Source organism: Myotis yumanensis, unplaced genomic scaffold (assembly GCF_028538775.1).
Source record: "Myotis yumanensis isolate MYYU_CA2020_CCGP unplaced genomic scaffold, mMyoYum1.0.hap1 SCAF_21, whole genome shotgun sequence".
Classification (NCBI taxonomy): domain Eukaryota; kingdom Metazoa; phylum Chordata; class Mammalia; order Chiroptera; family Vespertilionidae; genus Myotis; species Myotis yumanensis.
This window is the reverse complement of record NW_027223772.1, coordinates 11,297,238-11,315,112: the sequence shown is the minus strand read 5'-3', so window position 1 is coordinate 11,315,112 and position 17,875 is coordinate 11,297,238. Positions and strand designations below refer to the sequence as shown.

At 43.3% G+C, this 17,875-nt stretch overlaps 1 protein-coding gene across 1 annotated transcript in view; it reads left to right on the top strand.

The window, feature by feature from the left end:
• The window catches only part of LOC138998936 (ubiquitin-ribosomal protein eL40 fusion protein-like), a 30,949-nt gene extending 21,544 nt beyond the window's left edge, over window positions 1–9,405 (top strand). Inside the window, exons 2-3 of the mRNA XM_070400976.1 lie at window positions 9,027–9,129; window positions 9,212–9,405. Coding sequence (XP_070257077.1) covers window positions 9,027–9,129; window positions 9,212–9,405 — 297 coding nt within the window. The remainder of the gene's footprint in view (window positions 1–9,026; window positions 9,130–9,211) is intronic.
• The last annotated feature ends 8,470 nt before the right edge of the window (window positions 9,406–17,875 follow it).

Sequence of the window (17,875 nt, the reverse complement as noted above, 5' to 3'; positions counted from 1 at the left end):
GTATACCTAAGGAACAGATCATCACAATAAGTCTAGTAACCATATGGCACCATATATGGTTACTGTGATATTACTGACTATATTTCTTATACTGTGCATTATATTACCATAACTTATTTGATAACTGGGAATTTGTGCCTCTTATTCTTCATTTTTCCCCCTCCCCGCTACCCTCTTCCCCTCTGCCAACCATCAGTTTGTTCTTCATGTCTATGAATCTGTTTGTTTTGTTTTTTATTTGTTTTATCTTATAGATTCCACATGTAAGTGAAATTATCTGGTACTTCTCCTTCTCCATATGACTTATTTTACTTTGCATAATACTCTTCTAGGTCCATCCATGTTATCACCATGGCAAGATTTCACTTCATTCTGTTTTATGGCTGAGTAATATTCCATTGCATATCCATCTATTGATGAACATTTAGGTTGCTTCCATATCTTGGCTATTGTAAATGATGTTGCAATGAACATAAGTGTGCAAGTATCTTTCCAAATTAGTGTTTTAGTTTTCTTCTGATAGATACCCAGAAGAGGAATTGCTGGGTCGTATGGTAGTTCTATTTTAACTTTTTTAAGGAACCTCTATATTGGCTTCCATAATGGCTTTACCAGTTTGTAATCCCACCAACAGTGCATGAGGTTCCCTTTTCTACAAATCCTTGCCAACATTTGTTTATTGTCCTTTTGATACTAGCCAACCTGACAGGTGTGAGGTGATAGCTCACTGTGGTTTTGGTTTGCATTTCCCTGATAATTAGTGGTGTTGAGCATCTTTTTATGTGTCTCTTGGCCATCTGCATGTTTTCTTTGGAAAAATATCTACTCAGATCCTCTATCCATTTGTTAATTAGATTTTTTATATTTTTGATATTGAGTTGTATGAGTTCCTTATATATTTTGGATATTAACCCGTTATTGGAGATGTCATTTTCAAATATTTTCTCCCATTCAGCAGGTCATCTTTTCGTTTTGTTGATAGTTTCCTTCACTATGCAAATGCTTTTTAATTTGGTGTAATCCCATTTGTTTATTTTTGCTTTTGTTGCCCTTGCCTGAGGAGACATATCCAAAAAGATATTTCTAAAACAAATATCAAAGAGTTTACTGCCTATGTTTTCCTCTAGGAGTTTTCTGATTTCGAGTCTTAAATGTAAGTCTTTAATCCCGTATTGAAATAAAAATTCAGGATATGATTGATTATCCCAATAGTACCTACATCAGATATTAATAAGAAAACCAGTAATGTCCATTAAGTTTCATCAGTCATTTAGGTAAGTGTGTGTAGGCCCTTGAGCCCAATAGTACCCAGGGCACAGCTATGTCCTATAAGTAAGTCCCAAGTGCTTTGGATTAAAGTACACTTAATCCATTACTTTGTGTGCAGTTGGTGTTAGAAGGTGAAGCATGTTCAGCAGTAGCTTGAACCAGAGCAAACAAGTTGGAGCCACATGACCTTACAGTAGGATATTTTCAGTGATTTGAAACACTTCTGTGCTATGTATTATTTTGGAACAACCACTCATGTTGGGGTTCCCTCTACTGCATGACAACAGCTATGGGGGTGGGGGAGGGTTTCTTTTATTCTTATCTCTTCTTATTTCCAATCTAAAGGATGTATAGGAATGCTCTATCAAACATTGGTTTATAAATCATGATTACCTGTCTTTTCCAAGCAATAACCCTATCAGGAGAATATAAACTCAGATATTTCTCTGGAGGTCATCTTTTTATTTCAATTATAGTTGACATTCAATATTATGTTAGTTTCAAGTGTAGAGCATAGTGGTTAGACATTCATATAGCATATGCAGTGATCCTCCCATAAGTCTAGTAACACCCTGACATTGTACATAGATTTACAATATTACTGACTATATTCCTTATGCTGTACTTTATATCCCTGTGACTATTTTGTAACTGCCAATTTGTACTTTTTAAAAAATATATTTTTATTGTTTCAGAGGGGGAAGGAGAGAAAGAGATAGAAACATCAATGATGAGAAAGAATCATTGATCGGCTGCCTCCTGTACTAGAGATCAAGCCCAAAGCCCAAGTGCATGCCCTGACCAGGAATTGAACCATGACCTCTTGGTTCCTAGGTCAATGCTCAACCACTGAGCCACGCCAGCCGGGTCAATTTGTACTTCTTAATCTCTTCCACTTTTCATCCAGCTCCCTAGCCCCACACCCACCTGGCAAGCATCAGTTTGTTCTTTGTATCTATAAGTTTGTTTGTTAATATAGTTTTCTGGATTCCACATATAAGTAAAATCACATGGTATTTGACTTTCTCTAACTTATTTCATTTTGCATAATACCATCTAGGTCCATCCATGTTGTCACAAATAGTAAGATTTCATTCTTCCTCATGGCTGAGTAATATTCTATAATACTAGTATTATTTGTAGCCCCTCTTCTTTATCCAAATCCTGCTCCATGGCATCAACCCCTGTACAACAGTGTGTCTGCTGTACCCACAGCCATTCCACACAGCTAATCAGCCTGAAAGCCAATACCTCCCCTTAACATACCAATAGCAATCAACTCTCACCTGCAACAGAATGGCACACACAACCCACACAAGAGACACCCCTGGAGTACCTGGCACAGGTGACATGGAAGATTGCACCACTGGGACCAACAGGACACCTACAACATAAGGCCACTTTACCAAGATCAGGAGATGGAACATATCTACCAAATACCCAAATACAAGGAAATACACAGAGAGAAGCAGCTAAAATGAGGAAACAAAGAAACATGACCCAAATGAAAAAAACAGGGGAAAAAATCCAGAGAAAGAACTCAACAAAACAGAGGCAAACAATCTACCATATGCAGAATTCAAAATACTTTGATTAGGATGCTCAAAGAACGTAGGAAAAACATAGATAAACTCAGAACATTAATAAAGAGATGGGATCTTTCTCTTCAATGAGGTGGCAGAGAAGCTTCCCCAGCAGATGCAGAGATGTAGATCTTTGTGAAGTGTGCAGAACCAGTTCAGCCAAGGGTTCAAAAGCCTGAGTGTGGGTGGTGAAAGGATGAAGAAATGACAAAGAGAATAACCTGGGTCTAGGTTAGCCGCGGGCAAACTACGGCCCGCGGGCCGGATCCGGCCCGTTTTAAATCAATAAAACTAAAAAAAAAAAAAAAAGACCCTACCCTTTTATGTAATGATGTTTACTTTGAATTTATATTAGTTCACACAAACACTCCATCCATGATTTTGTTCCAGCCCTCCGGTCCAGTTTAAGAACCCATTGTGGCCCTCTAGTTCAAAAAGTTTGCCCACCCCTGTTCTAGGTGGATCTTCCTGTGCCTGGCAAGCTGAGCCTTTATTTTATAGCCAGAGGTGCGGAGGCAACGGCTCTCTAGCAGCGCGACTACATGAACTCAGAGGAGACCTGCTTCCCTCCACGGAAAGCAGATTCAAGCAACAACGGCCTCCTGATCACCACACGCTCTGTCTGGGGAACAGTTGCTGTGTGTGAAGCCTCCCTCCACCAACCAGAAGAGCCACCACACCTGTGAACAGCACCCACCAGAGGCCCTGCTATCAACGGAGGAGCCGCTGCTAACTCAACCGCCCAAGGAGCAACCACAGCCCAAGGAGCCACTGCCACCCAGGGAGCAGCCACTGCCACCCAGGGAGCAGCCACTGAATGACTCAACAACTAGATATGTCAGTGAGATCAAACATGGGTAGACAAAGAAACCCCCAAAGGAAAGAGAAGGAGGACTCGCCAGAAAAGCAGCTAAGTGAGACAGAGATATGCAACATGACGGAAAAAGAATTCAGAATAAGGGTCATAGAGTACATGCAACCAAATGTGCAAGAAGCAAGAAGAAACAGATGAAAAAATCAACTACTTATGCAAGAAGCTAGAAGAAACAGATGAAAAAATCAACAACTTAAGTAAGTCCCAAGAAGAAATGAAGAGCGACATAGCTGCAATAAAAAACACCATTGAAAGTATCAACAGTAGACTGGGAGAAGCGGAGGACCGAATTAGTGAATTAGAAGACAAGGAAGCAAAACACACCCAAACTGTACTGCAAATGGAGAAAAAAATTAAAAGACGGGAGGAGAGCCTAAGGGAGCTTTGGGACAACATGAAACGAAACAACATACGAATAATAGGGGTGCCAGAACAACAGAAAGATGAACCTGGATTAGAAAACCTATTCGAAGAAATAATATCAGAAAACTTCCCTGAGGTGGGGAAGAAAAAAATCACACAAGCCCAGAGAGTCCCAAATAAGGTGAATCCGAAAAGACCCACACCAAGACACATCATAATTACCATGGCAAATGTTCAGGACAAAGAGAGAATCTTACAGGCTGCAAGAGAGAGACGGAAAGTTACATACAAGGGATCTCCCATTAGATTATCAAATGATTTCTCAACAGAAACACATCAGGCCAGAAAAGAATGGATGGAAATCTACAAAGTGATGCAAAGCAAAGGACTGAATCCAAGAATACTCTATCCAGCAAGGCTATCATTCAAAATTGAAGGGGAAATAAGAAGCTTCACAGACAAAAAAACGCTAAGGGAGTTTATCACCACCAAGCCAGCCATGCAAGAAATGCTAAAGGGACTGGTGTAAAAAGAAGAAATAACAAGCTCAGAAAGAAAACAGCCACACACACAAAAAGAAATGGCTACAAACAAATACCTTTCAATAATAACTTTAAATGTAAATGGACTAAATGCTCCAACCAAAAGACATCGAGTGGCTGAATGGATAAAAAAACATGACCCATACATCTGCTGTCTACAAGAGACCCACCTCATTAGAAGGGACTCACACAGACTGAAAGTGAAGGGATGGAAGAATATCTTTCAGGCAAATGGAAAGGAAAAGAAAGCTGGGGTAGCAATACTTATATCGGACAAAATACATCTCAAAGTGAAGGCCATAACAAAAGATAAGGAAGGCCACTTCATAATACTAAAGGGATCAATACAACAAGAGGATATAACCCTGATAAACATATATGCACCCAATGCCGGAGCACCCACATACATAAGAAAACTTCTGGAAGATATCAGGGGAGAGATCGACAACAATACAATCATAGTAGGGGACTTTAATACACCACTGACATCACTGGATAAATCCGCTAGACAAACAATCAGCAAAGAAACAGCAATCCTAAATGACTCACTAGATCAGATGGACTTAATTAACATCTTCAGAACACTCCACCCCAAAGCCTTGGAATATACATTCCTCTCAGTGCTCATGGGACATATTCAAAAATAGAACACATATTGGGTCACAAGCAAAGTCTCCACAAATTCAAGAAGATTGAAATCATAAAAAGCATCTTCTCAGACCACGATGGCATAATGTTAGAAATAAACTACAATAAAAACAACTCAAAATACTCAAACACTTGGAAGCTGAATAGCATGTTATTAAATATTGATTGGGTTACCAATGAGATCAAAGAAGAAATTAAAAACATCCTGGACACTAATGACAATGAAAACACAACAATCCAAAACCTATGGGACACAATGAAAGCAGTCCTGAGAGGGAAGTTTATAGCTCTACAGGCCTAGCTCAAAAAACAAGAAAAAATGGTAGTTAATCATCTAACTCTACAACTCAAAGAATTAGAAAGAGAGCAACAAGAAAACCCCAGAGTGAGCAGAAAGAAGGAGATAATAAAGATTAGAGCAGAAATCAATTAAATAGAGACCAAAAAAAAACAATAAAGAAAATCAATGAAACCAAGAGCTGGTTCTTTGAAAGGATAAACAAGATTGACAAACCCCTAGCCAGGCTCAACAAGAAGCAAAGAGAGAGGTCCCAAATAAACCAAATCAGAAAAGATAGAGGCGAAATAACAACAGACCCCACAGATATACAAATGATTGTTAAACAATACTACGGACAACTCTACTCCAACAAACTAGACAACCTGGAGGAAATGGACAAATTCCTAGAAAAATACAACATTCCAAAACTCAATCAGGAAGAATCTAAAAATCTCAATAGGCCAATAACTATGGAAGAAATTGAAGCAGTCATCAAAAAGCGTCCAGCAAACAAAAGTCCAGGACCAGACGGCTTCTCAGGGGAGTTTTATCAAACCTTCAAGGAAGAACTAAAACCTATCCTCCTCAGATTACTACAAAAAGTTCAAGAGGAAGGAACACTTCCAAGCACAATCTATGAAGCTAGCATCACCCTAATACCAAAACCAGGTAAAGACAACACAATGAAAGAGAATTACAGGCCAATATCCCTCATGAACATAGATGCCAAAATCCTCAACAAAATCTTAGCAAATCGGATCCAGCAGTACATCAGAAGGATCATACACCATGACCAAGTAGGATTTATCCCAGGGATGCAAGGATGGTACAACATCCGTAAATCAATAAACGTGATACATCACATAAACAAATTGAAAGAAAAAAACCACATGGTCATATCAATTGGTGCAGAAAAAGCATTCGACACAATCCAACACCCTTTCTTGATAAAAACTCTCAGCAAGGTGGGAATAGAAGGATCATACCTCAACATAATAAAAGCCATATATGACAGGCCCACAGCCAACATCATACTCAATGGACAAAAACTAACACCATTTCCCCTAAGAACAGGAACAAGACAGGGATGCCCACTCTCACCACTCCTGTTCAACATAGTCCTGGAAGTATTAGCCATTGCAATTAGACAAGAAGAAGAAATAAAAGGCATCCAAATTGGAAAAGAGGAAGTAAAACTGTCCTTATTTGCAGATGACATGATATTATACATACAAAACCCTAGAGACTCCATCAAATAACTACTAGACTTAATACATGAATTTGGCAATGTAGCAGGATACAAAATTAACCCCAAGAAATCTGAGGCATTTCTATACACCAATAGTGAACTTTCAGAAAGAGAGATTATAAAAACAATCCCATTTACCATCGCACCAAAAAAAATTAAGATACCTAGGAATAAACTTAACTAAAGAGGTAAAAGACCTCTACTCACAAAACTACAGGACGTTGAAAAAAGAGACAGAGGAAGACATAAAGAGATGGAAGAACATACCATGTTCTTGGATTGGTAGAATCAACATCATTAAAATGTCCATACTACCCAAAGCAATCTATAAATTCAACGCACTTCCCATTAAAATACCAATGGCCTTCTTCAAAGATCTAGAACGAACTCTCCAAAAATTCATCTGGAATAAAAAAAGACCCCGAATAGCTGCAGCGATCCTGAGAAAGAACAAAGTAGGTGGGATCTCAATGCCAGATATCAAGCTGTATTACAAAGCCACTGTTCTCAAAACTGCCTGGTACTGGCACAAGAACAGACATATAGATCAGTGGAATAGAATAGAGAGTCCAGAAATTAGCCCGAACCAATATGCTCAATTAATTTTTGACAAAGGAGGCATGAACATACAATGGAGTCAAGATAGTCTCTTCAATAAATGGTGTTGGGAAAATTGGACAGATACATGCAAGAAAATGAAACTAGACCACCAACTTACACCATACACAAGAATAAACTCAAAATGGATAAAGGACTTAAATGTACGACAGGAAACCATAAAAATTCTAGAAGAATACAAAGGCAACAAAATCTCAGACATATGCCAAAACAATTTCTTCACTGATACAGCTCCTAGGGCAGTTGAAACAAAAGAGAAAATGAACAAATGGGACTACATCAAAATAAAAAGCTTCTGCACAGCAAAAGGAACCATCAACAAAACAACAAGAAAACCCACTTCGTGGGAAAACATATTTGCCAACGTCATATCTGATAAGGGCCTAATCTCCAAAATTTATAGGGAACTCATACAACTTAACAAAAAGAAGATAAACAATCCAATCAAAAAATGGGCAAAGGAGCTAAATAGACACCTTTCAAAAGAGGACATTCAGAAAGCCAAGAGACATTTGAAAACATGCTCAAAGTCACTAATCATCCGAGAGATGCAAATCAAATCAACAATGAGGTACCATCTCACACCTGTCAGAATGGCCATCATCAACAAATCAACAAACGACAAGTGCTGGAGAGGATGTGGAGAAAAAGGAACACTTGTGCACTGCTGGTGGGAATGCAGACTGGTGCAGCCACTATGGAAGGCAGTATGGAGTTTCCTCAAAAAATTGGAAATGGAACTCCCATTTGACCCTGTGATCCCACTTCTAGGAATATATCCCAAGAAACCGGAAACACTAATCAGAAAGGATATATGCACCCCTATGTTCATAGCAGCACAATTCACCATAGCTAAGATCTGGAAACAGCCTAAGTGCCCATCAGTAGATGAATGGATTAGAAAACTGTGGTACATCTACACGATGGAATACTATGCTGCTGTAAAAAAGAAGGAACTCTTACCATTTGCAACAGCATGGATGGAGCTGGAGAGCATTATTCTAAGTGAAACAAGCCAGTCAATGAAGGAAAAATACCACATGATCTCACTCATTCCTGGATAATAAAGACCATTACACACTTTTGAACAATAATAGATACAGAGGCAGAGCTGCCTCAAACTGATTGTCAAACTGCAGTGGGAAGGCCAGGGAGGGTTGGGGCACAGGAGGGAGGGGAGTAAGTGATCAACGGAAGGACTTCTATGCATGCGTATAAGCATAACTAATGGACATAAGACACTGGGGGGTAAGGGAAGGCAGGGGTTTGTCAAGGGTGGGGCGGGGGGAAGGACACTTATGTAATACCCTTTGTAATACTTTTAGCAAAAAATAAAAAAATAAAAATAATAATAAAAATAAAAATAATTAAAAATATAGCCAGAGGTAAACAAGGTAGTGGTCACCATAGTTACAATGTTCTTGTGAGTTTCACTTGTTTTGGCAGCACTTGCTGCACCTCCCACAGCTCATTAGCTACCTAGGAAGGATCTAGGGAGCGTCATAAGGTCAAGCCTAATTATGCTAACAGGACTGTGCCCTCTAAGCTGGGACTTGTTTGTGGCTTTGCCAACAGGTCAGTCCGAGGCTTAACCCTATAGCCACGCCCTACAGTGAAGACCCTGACTGGCAAGGCCATCACCCTTGAGGTTGAGCTCAGTGATGCCATTGAGAAAGTCAAAGCTAAAATCCAAGAAAAGAAGGGCATCCCGCCTAACCAGCAGCATATGATTTTTGCTGGCAAATAGCTAGAGGATGGTCACACTCTGACTACATTATTAGAAAAATACCACCTTGTACTTGATGCTTCATCTGTGGGATGGCATCATCAAACCCTCCTTCCACCAGCTTGCCCAGAAGTGCAAATGCAACAAGATGATCTACCAAATGTGTTACAGTCAGTTGTATCCTCACGCTATCAACTGCCACAAAAATAAGTGCAGCCACCAAAACAACCTGTGCCCCAAGAAGGTTAAATAAGGCCCCTCCACCAGCTCCTCTACTGCAGGGAAGTCTTCTGCCTGAATCCCAGAACCCTGGGGCCTCAATAAAGTTACCCTTTCATTGACTAGAACAGTAAAGAAAATCAAAAGAAGAGATAGGGAACATAAAAATGGAGATGGGAAAAAAAAGAATCAATCAAATGAAGAATACAATAACTGAAATGAAGAATACATTCGAGTGAGTCTAGAGTAGATTACATGAAGCAGAGGATCAAATCAGCAATTTGGAAGACAAGGTAGCTGAAAATTGGAACAGCAATAAAGATATAATTTTTTTTAAATGCTGATAGCTTAAGAGACTTCTGGGACAACATCAAGCATAACAACATTCAGATCACAGTGGTACCAGAAGAAGAAGAAAGTATAAGGGATTAAAACCTATTTACAGAGGTACGAATGAAAAATTTCTCTAACCTGGTGAAGAAAACAGACACACAAGTCCAGGAAGTGCAGAGTCCCAAAGAAGATGAACCCAAGAGGCCCACACCAAGATACATCATAAGTAAAATGGCAAAGGTTAATGACAAAGAGAGAATCTGAAATGCAGCAAGATAGGAACTACTACTTACCTGCAACAGAGCTCCCATAATCATCTGATTCCTTAGTAGAAACTTTGCAAGGTAGAAGGGACTGGCACCAAATATTCAAAGTGATGAAAAGCAAGGGCCTACTGGTATATCAAGATTACTCTACTCAGCAGGGCTATCACTTAGAATAGAAGGAGTGATATGAGCTATTCAGAAAAGAAAAAGCAGGAGTTAATAACCACCCAACAGTATTACAAGAAATGTTAAAAAGACTCAAGAGAAAGAAGGTGTGAGTGTGCGTGTGGGTTTGGGTGAGGGTGGAGGTAGAGGTAGAGGTGGAGGTGGAGGTGAACATATGAATAATAAAATGGCAATAACTACAAACCTATCCATAATTACTTTAAATGTAAATGGGTTAAATGCTCCAATCAAAAGACACAGGATGGCTAAATGGATAACACAGCAAGACCCATACATATGCTGCTTACAAGAGATCTCCTTCAGATCTAAAGTAAAGGGATGAAAAATGATATTTCATGCAAATGGAAATTTTAAAAACTGGTATCACAATACTTCTATCACACAAAATACACTTTAAATTAAAGGCCATAAAAAAGTAACGAGGAGGACCCAGCAATTCCAATTCTCAGTATTTATTCAAAGAAACATAAAACACTAAATTCTAAAAGATATATGCATCTCTATGTCCATTGCACCATTAATTACAACTAGAGGCCCAGTGTGGGAATTCGTGCACCAATGGGGTCCCTCAGCCTGGCCTGTGGGATCAGGCTGAAACCGGCTCACCAACATCCCCCAAGGGGTCCAGACTGCGAGAGGGTGTAGGCCAGGCCAAGGGATCCCACTGATGCAGGGGAGGGATGCGGGAGGTTGGCCAGCCAGGGAGGGGTTGCGGGAGGGCTCCAGGGCGTGTCTGGTGCATCTTGCTCAGTCCCGGACCCCAGCAGCAAGCTAACCTACTGGTTGGATCATCTGCCCCCTGGCAGTCAGTGCACATCATAGCGACTGGTGTACTGTCTGCCCCCTCGTGGTCAGTGCATGTCATAGCGAGTGGTTGAGCGACCTTAGCATATCATTAGCACTAGGGGGCCAGTGCACGAATTCATGCACCTTGAAAGGAACCGTGGGCCGAGAAGCTGCAGCAGGAATAGGGGCAGGTCTCAGCCCATACTCCACGCCCTTACCCAACCCCTCCCCCCAAGGCCCTCGGTCCACTGTCTGCCTGCAGCTACAATCCTGCTGCCGCCACTCCCACATACTGATGGTGCCAGCCCCACTTGCACCCACTGACAGAGTGAAGCAAATGGGGCCGGCACCAGCAGCAGGTGCAAGCAGGGCCGGCACCGGCAGCGGGTGCAAGTGGTGGCTACTGCCCTGATTGCCCCTCGGGAGCACGGGGAGGTGGAGAAGCCCTGAGGGGCAATCGGGGCCAGCAGCTACCACTTGCATCCGATAATGGCGCCAAGCGATCAGAGCCATGCCAGGCGCCATCAGCAGGTGTGAGCGGGGCCAGCACTGGCAGCAGGTGGAAGCTCCGGGCGGGATCACGGCGCAGGGGAGCAAAGAATTTTTAGTAACCACCAGAGGCTCACCCCAATGACAACAACTGGTGCCCTGCCTTGGTCTGGTGCCCCTGCTCACATGCCCCACCATCCCACCGTGGCCAACACCCACCACGTTCTATGCACACCACCTGATGGTCAGCACACATCATAGCAACCAGTTGTTCTGTTGTTCCACTGTTGGGTCTATTTGCATATTAGCATTTTAGTATATAGGATTACACTTTGATTTGTGGAACAAATGACTGGCCGACTGGACACTTAGCATATTAGGCTTTTAGTATATAGGATAGCCAAGACATGGAAGAAACCGAAGTATCCATCAATAAATGAGTGGATAAAGAAAGTGTGGTACTGCAAACAATACAATTCTGCTCAACCAAAAGAGAGAATGAAATCTTGCCATTTGCAACAACATAGATAGAACTAGAGGGCATTATGCTAAGTCAAACAGCTCAAATGGAGAAGGACAAGGACCATGGGATTTCATTTACATGTGGAATCTAAAGAACAAAATTAACCAACAAACAAAACAGAAGTATATTCACAGGTGCTGAGAACATTTTGAAGGGAGGTGGGATGGATGGGGGGAAAAGTGGAAGGGATTAATATCTACAAATTGCCAATTACAAAAACAGCCATAGGGATATAAAGTCAATAATACTGTAAGAACTACGAATGGTGTCAAATGGGTACTAGACTTATCGAGGTAATCAATTTGTAAGTGATATAAATGTTTTATCACCATGTTGCACACCTGAGACTAATATAACAATTGTATGGAAACTGTAATAAAGCATTTTCTTAAATTATTTTTTTAAAAAGAACAGAAGATTCCTTCTGTCCATGGAGAGACAAGGAAATGACTACACTCCAAAAAAATATCAGCCCCAGAAAAACCAGCTCTGTCCAAGCCCAGCCATTCTAGCATTTTGCATTAATTGCACCTGGTGGGGGATTTTCAGTGCTGATTCAAGATACCAAGGTACTCCTGTTCCTCACCCATAAAACTCAAGAGACGTGCCTTCCCATTTCAGAACCAAAGCCAAAAAATTTTCAACAAACAACCCCAAGAACATTACCTTGTATACATTATACTGCATGTTTATTTTTTTTAAATATATTTTATTGATTTTTTACAGAGAGGAAGGGAGAGAGATAGAGAGTTAGAAACATCGATGAGAGAGAAACATCAATCAGCTGCCTCCTGCACATCTCCTACTGGGGATGTGCCCGCAACCAAGGTACACGCCCTTGACCGGAATCGAACCTGGGACCATTCAGTCCGCAGGCCAACGCTCTATCCACTGAGCCAAACCGGTTTCTGCTGCATGTTTATTTAAATATGTAACATTTTAAAATATAAAACTAGGACTGGCTCCATTCTGGCATCAACCCACAACATGATCAGTACAACACACTGTCATTTTATAGGGGCTAGGTTATGGAGAGGGCAGTGAGAGCTACTAGGAATACGCTTCTACTCAGACAAGCAGTTATTGGGGCATTCAAGCAAGTGAGGGGTACATTCTGTTGGCAGGAGGATTCACCATGGGAGAGAAAAGACCAGAAGGAGACTCACCATAAGGAAGGAAGACCCAATAAATTCTTGGGAGGAATTAAGAGAGGCAGGAGACAGCTGTGGGGTCAGCTGATGGCTACACTCATCATAGACCATGGTCATTCTGAATCATTGCATTGCTCTGCCCCAGATGCCAGGATCATACAAATGTTAAAGAATAAAGAAATGTCCACATGCCTAAAGGACAGACACCCCCAATCCATCTGTAGGAAGAGGGGCCAGAAATCACCAACATTTATGGCATTCTTTGGCCGAAAGAATGGACCAACCTGATTAAGAGCAATGCAATGATTCAGAATGACCATGGTCTATGCAAGGCCTGCAGCCCCAGATGCCTCTGGTGGTTTGCAGATCAACATGGGATAGAGAAAAGAGGGTCAGTGCTAGAATCATCCTGAGCCTTCAGATAACAAAGGAGAGCCTCTCTAAAGTGTTCAGAAATGTCAGAGACATATATGTCCTCAGAGTGGGACTCCCATGTCTCTCCAGGTGTCTGCTCCCAGCCATCCTCAGGGACAAAGCCTCTTCGCTTCCATCTCTGTCATATCACTGACCCCTGAAGTCCTCCCTATCCAAAAGGATTGAGGTTTCCATGGAGATAAGTGGGTTAAGAACTAGTGACATCACTGACCAGTCTGATACACAACACAACTCACCACCTGGACCCCATGTAAAGGCTGTCCTTGCCCACCCACCTTACCTTTAGGCTTTTATTATATAGGCACCTGCTGCTGGCGCCGGCCTCAATTGCTCCTAGCCATCAGCGGGTGCGAGTGGCAGCTGCCAGCCCCGATCACCCCTCAGGGCTTCTCCACCTCCCCCTGCTCCTGAGGGGCAATCAGGGCAGTAGCCACCACTTGCACCTGCTGACAGCCCCAGCCCCACTCCCAGCTGCTGCTGGTGCTGGCCCCAACTGCTCCGTGCAGTCAGCAGGTACGAGTCAGTAATACCAGTACCTGCCCAGCTGATTCTTAGGGCGTTTGTCAGGGGGAACAATTTGCCATCTGACCTCCAGGATGCCCCCCCATCTTCTGAATGTAGCCTGTCAGGCCAGAAGTACACCTGTGAACCTCCACTCCCACCCAGATATATAAACAAAAATGAATTTACATATATGAACACACATGTACATTTCTACCCTCACTCTCCTGGAATATACAGATAGACCACCTCTTACTACCTAAGTTGTTACAAACAAACCCCTAATCATCCGGAATATTCACATTCTACACCTACAATTGTATATACTCACACACAACATGGGCCTGTATACAAACATGGGCAACCAACATACCACCCAGATATACACACTGAATACTGAATACTTCAGACCCTCTAAAAATACAAGTAGACAACTGTCTCATGTGGCACCCAAAAAAAGATCCATATGCAACTCCACAGCCATAAAATGCACACGCTCCACAATTCCTGAACACACACACACACACATACAAACACACACACAACCTACACAGTCTCTGTTTCCAAACACAAAGTGAACTCTCACATTCCCTAGAACACACAGCCCATCCATAAGCTCCAAGAACTTAAATACATAGAGTGACAAACAACCTCTACTTATCAAATACATATAAGCCCACCTCACACACAGAGAGGACACATACAAGCAATACCACCAAATTCTGCAAGCATTACATTCTGGAACAGATGCAAAGAGGACCCTAAGCTTCCTAATACACTCACAAATCCCAAATACACACACCCACAAACCACTCACGAATATACACCCCACACACTCAGATGGATACATGCAAAACACAAACGCACTGACAATCCCTTAACTCTCACTAATATGCATACACTATTCCCACACACCTATGGAAACACACACGCTTGCAAATATTCTCAAGCCCTGAATATACAGACCCCTCAAACACTATGCATTATGCCACCTCTCCAGAATACAACCTCGTCACCTCGCCTCTTCAGTATGTAACAAAAGCACACTGTACACATTGTTTTCTCTGGCATCACTCTGAATATACAGACCAGTGCTTGCTAACTACTACCAAATACATGTAGAAACACTTTAGTATTCTCCAAAGAAATACACTTTATGTACATCTAAGAACCCCATACACCGTATGAACAAACTGATAATTCATGCACCTGGTCATAGATATAAACACAGACCAGTATACCTGGGCAAGACACGTAGATATATCCCCAGGAAACCACATATAAAACAACTTCCAAATTCCAAATAACCCCTAGCTAATTGGTCAGCTCTCACATCCACAAACACTAACAAATAACCGTATCACACACCTCCCATACATAGATACCATCGTCCATCCCATGTATAAGCACAAAAACCATCTCTCCCTCAAATACTCACACCCTCGGTACCCAAAACATGTGAGCCTTAGGGCCCGACTGAAAAATGCAAACACGGAGCTCCAGCAAACATCCTTCCCCGGCCACGGCCCTGGAACACAGTACACTCCACACACACACTCTCCACAAGCCCCGAACAGACCCACGAATAGCCCGTGACCTGCAAACATGCACACCTGTGTCCCATACGTATGTCCCAAACACACTTCATGCCACGTACACACCTGCGCATACATACCCCCTCCCAAATTCCCACAGGATTCACTCTTCCATCTTGGAGAACACACAACCACACACCCCACACCAAACCGCACACACACTACTGTTCACCGGCATATACACCTCCACACCCTCCAAATACAGCGCTCCGCATGCACGTTCACACACAGGCATGGCCGCCCCGTGGCCACAGCCGCCCGCAGACACGGCGTGAACCGGAGGCGCTGTCAGAGGCGGAAGAACTGCCGGGAGCCGCGCTGTTCAGAAAGCGGGGGACACAGACCGACGCCCCGAGTTGGACTCACAGGCATCACTGGGCCGTGTAGGCCCCCATCACTGACCCCCAAAGGCCAGTGGCTGTCAATTCCCGGTGAAAACACACAGAACTATGTGAGGGTGTGGGGGCTGAGCACAGACCCGGGGCACAGAGCCCACAGGGGGAACCACAGAGAAGAGGGGGCCCCTGAGGGGAGAGGAGGCCACGCGCCCCTTACCTCCCTGTTTGCCTAACGGACTCCGGAGGCCGCCATGCCAGGGCCCGCGTGCAGCCTGGGCGGCCTGCCGTTAGCGCATGCGCGCGCCTGTGGGCGCCAACCGCCCCAACGGACGCTGGGAGCAGGTGCAGGACAGAGTCCCGCCCCCAGTGGGCGTGCTCGTGCGCCCTGGCGTGAGGCACCCTGGGAAGGGCCCAGGCTGTCCCTGCAGGAGAGGAAGGAGTGGAGGGAGGGGCCCTGTGAGGCCTCCTGCAGGTCTTCCTCCCAGGAACCTCCCAGCGCCTTGCAGGGAGCACTTGTGACTTTAAAGTTGCAAACGTGCAGTCCATGCACTTGGCTGCCCCTCGGGACGGAGTTTGGGAGAGGCCGGCCTGAAGCACTGTCCTCGGAGGGGTCAGTGCCTTCATGCCCTTGGACTGCATGTCGGTGGTTTCTAGAAAGTAGGTCCGTCCTCCCAGAAGTCCGGGCGTGCATTGCACAATTCCGGCCAAGAACTTTAGACCTGAACACACTCTAAGAGACACTTGCCCCTGACCCCGTTCCTCTGTATTTATTCAGTACGTGGACGTTTTCAATAAATGTTGCTTCACAGATGTTTCCGTTGCAAGGTTGTTGTGCAAACATTGATCAAAACATGACTGTCTGGGCCAGTTTCCGTTGACATGGCAGGTAGCATGGGAACAATGTCACCGTGCCCGCCCTCATTTTTTGCATTATATTGCAGAATTTCAGTTGGCAATAAAACATATAGTAGCAGAATCAACTTACTAGAGTTTGTCATATTTCAAAAGAAACTGAAATCATCTGATTTTCTTTCTGGTCATTTGCAAGAGGGGAAAGAGGCAGGAGAAAGACACATCACTGCATTTTCCATTTTGCAAAATTTGACTGTGAACTATGCAAAGGCATTACTTTAAAATCTTACAAAATGTAAAAAGTTAGACACTGAACAACATAAAACTCTGAGAAACAAAAAGTGGTGGTGTCTGGTCTTGCCCTGTAGGCTACAGGGCCTTGCCCTGATGGACGGGAGCAAAGGGGATGGTTTGTAAGGCTAGGCCGGCTGCATCTGCAGGGCTCCCAGCACTGGGCGGCACTTGGGGCCACAGGACTGCTTCCTAAGGAATGATGTGCACACAGCCACCGAGCATGCTGCCTTTGCTGGGTCAGTCCTAATTTCAAACACTGGGTTCCCTGTGGCCATAAGTTCCCATTATTTCTTCAGCTGCATGTTCTGAATTTTGTTCAGAAAGTGTAGTCTGTGTTGAAGTCAACTAAGACCAGATAGGAAGCAGGTTGAGGAACCCAGAACTAGGGTGATGGATCAAGAACTGAAATAAAGGTCACATCAGGGTACTTTGGGTGCCTAGAACTTAGAGAAGGTCATTATTGCTAGTGTGTCTTTAAATTTGTGATTTTAAATTTGAAAGGAACTGCTGGTTCTGGCCTACCTATCAGAGCCCTCCATGGAATGCCCCCCCCACCCCCACCCCAGCCCATTGGTCCTCGGCCCCTCCCCCGCTGCAGAATGTCTGGAGCCCTACATTCTACAGTTTAAACCCAAACCTTCCCTCCACTGGATGCTGAGCAGCTGTTGGAGCAGGTCAGTCTCTGGATTCTCGACTTGACTTTTCTCATTGTGGAGGCTACTAGGCAGTGGTGGTCTGTGAATGAGCCTGCGGGG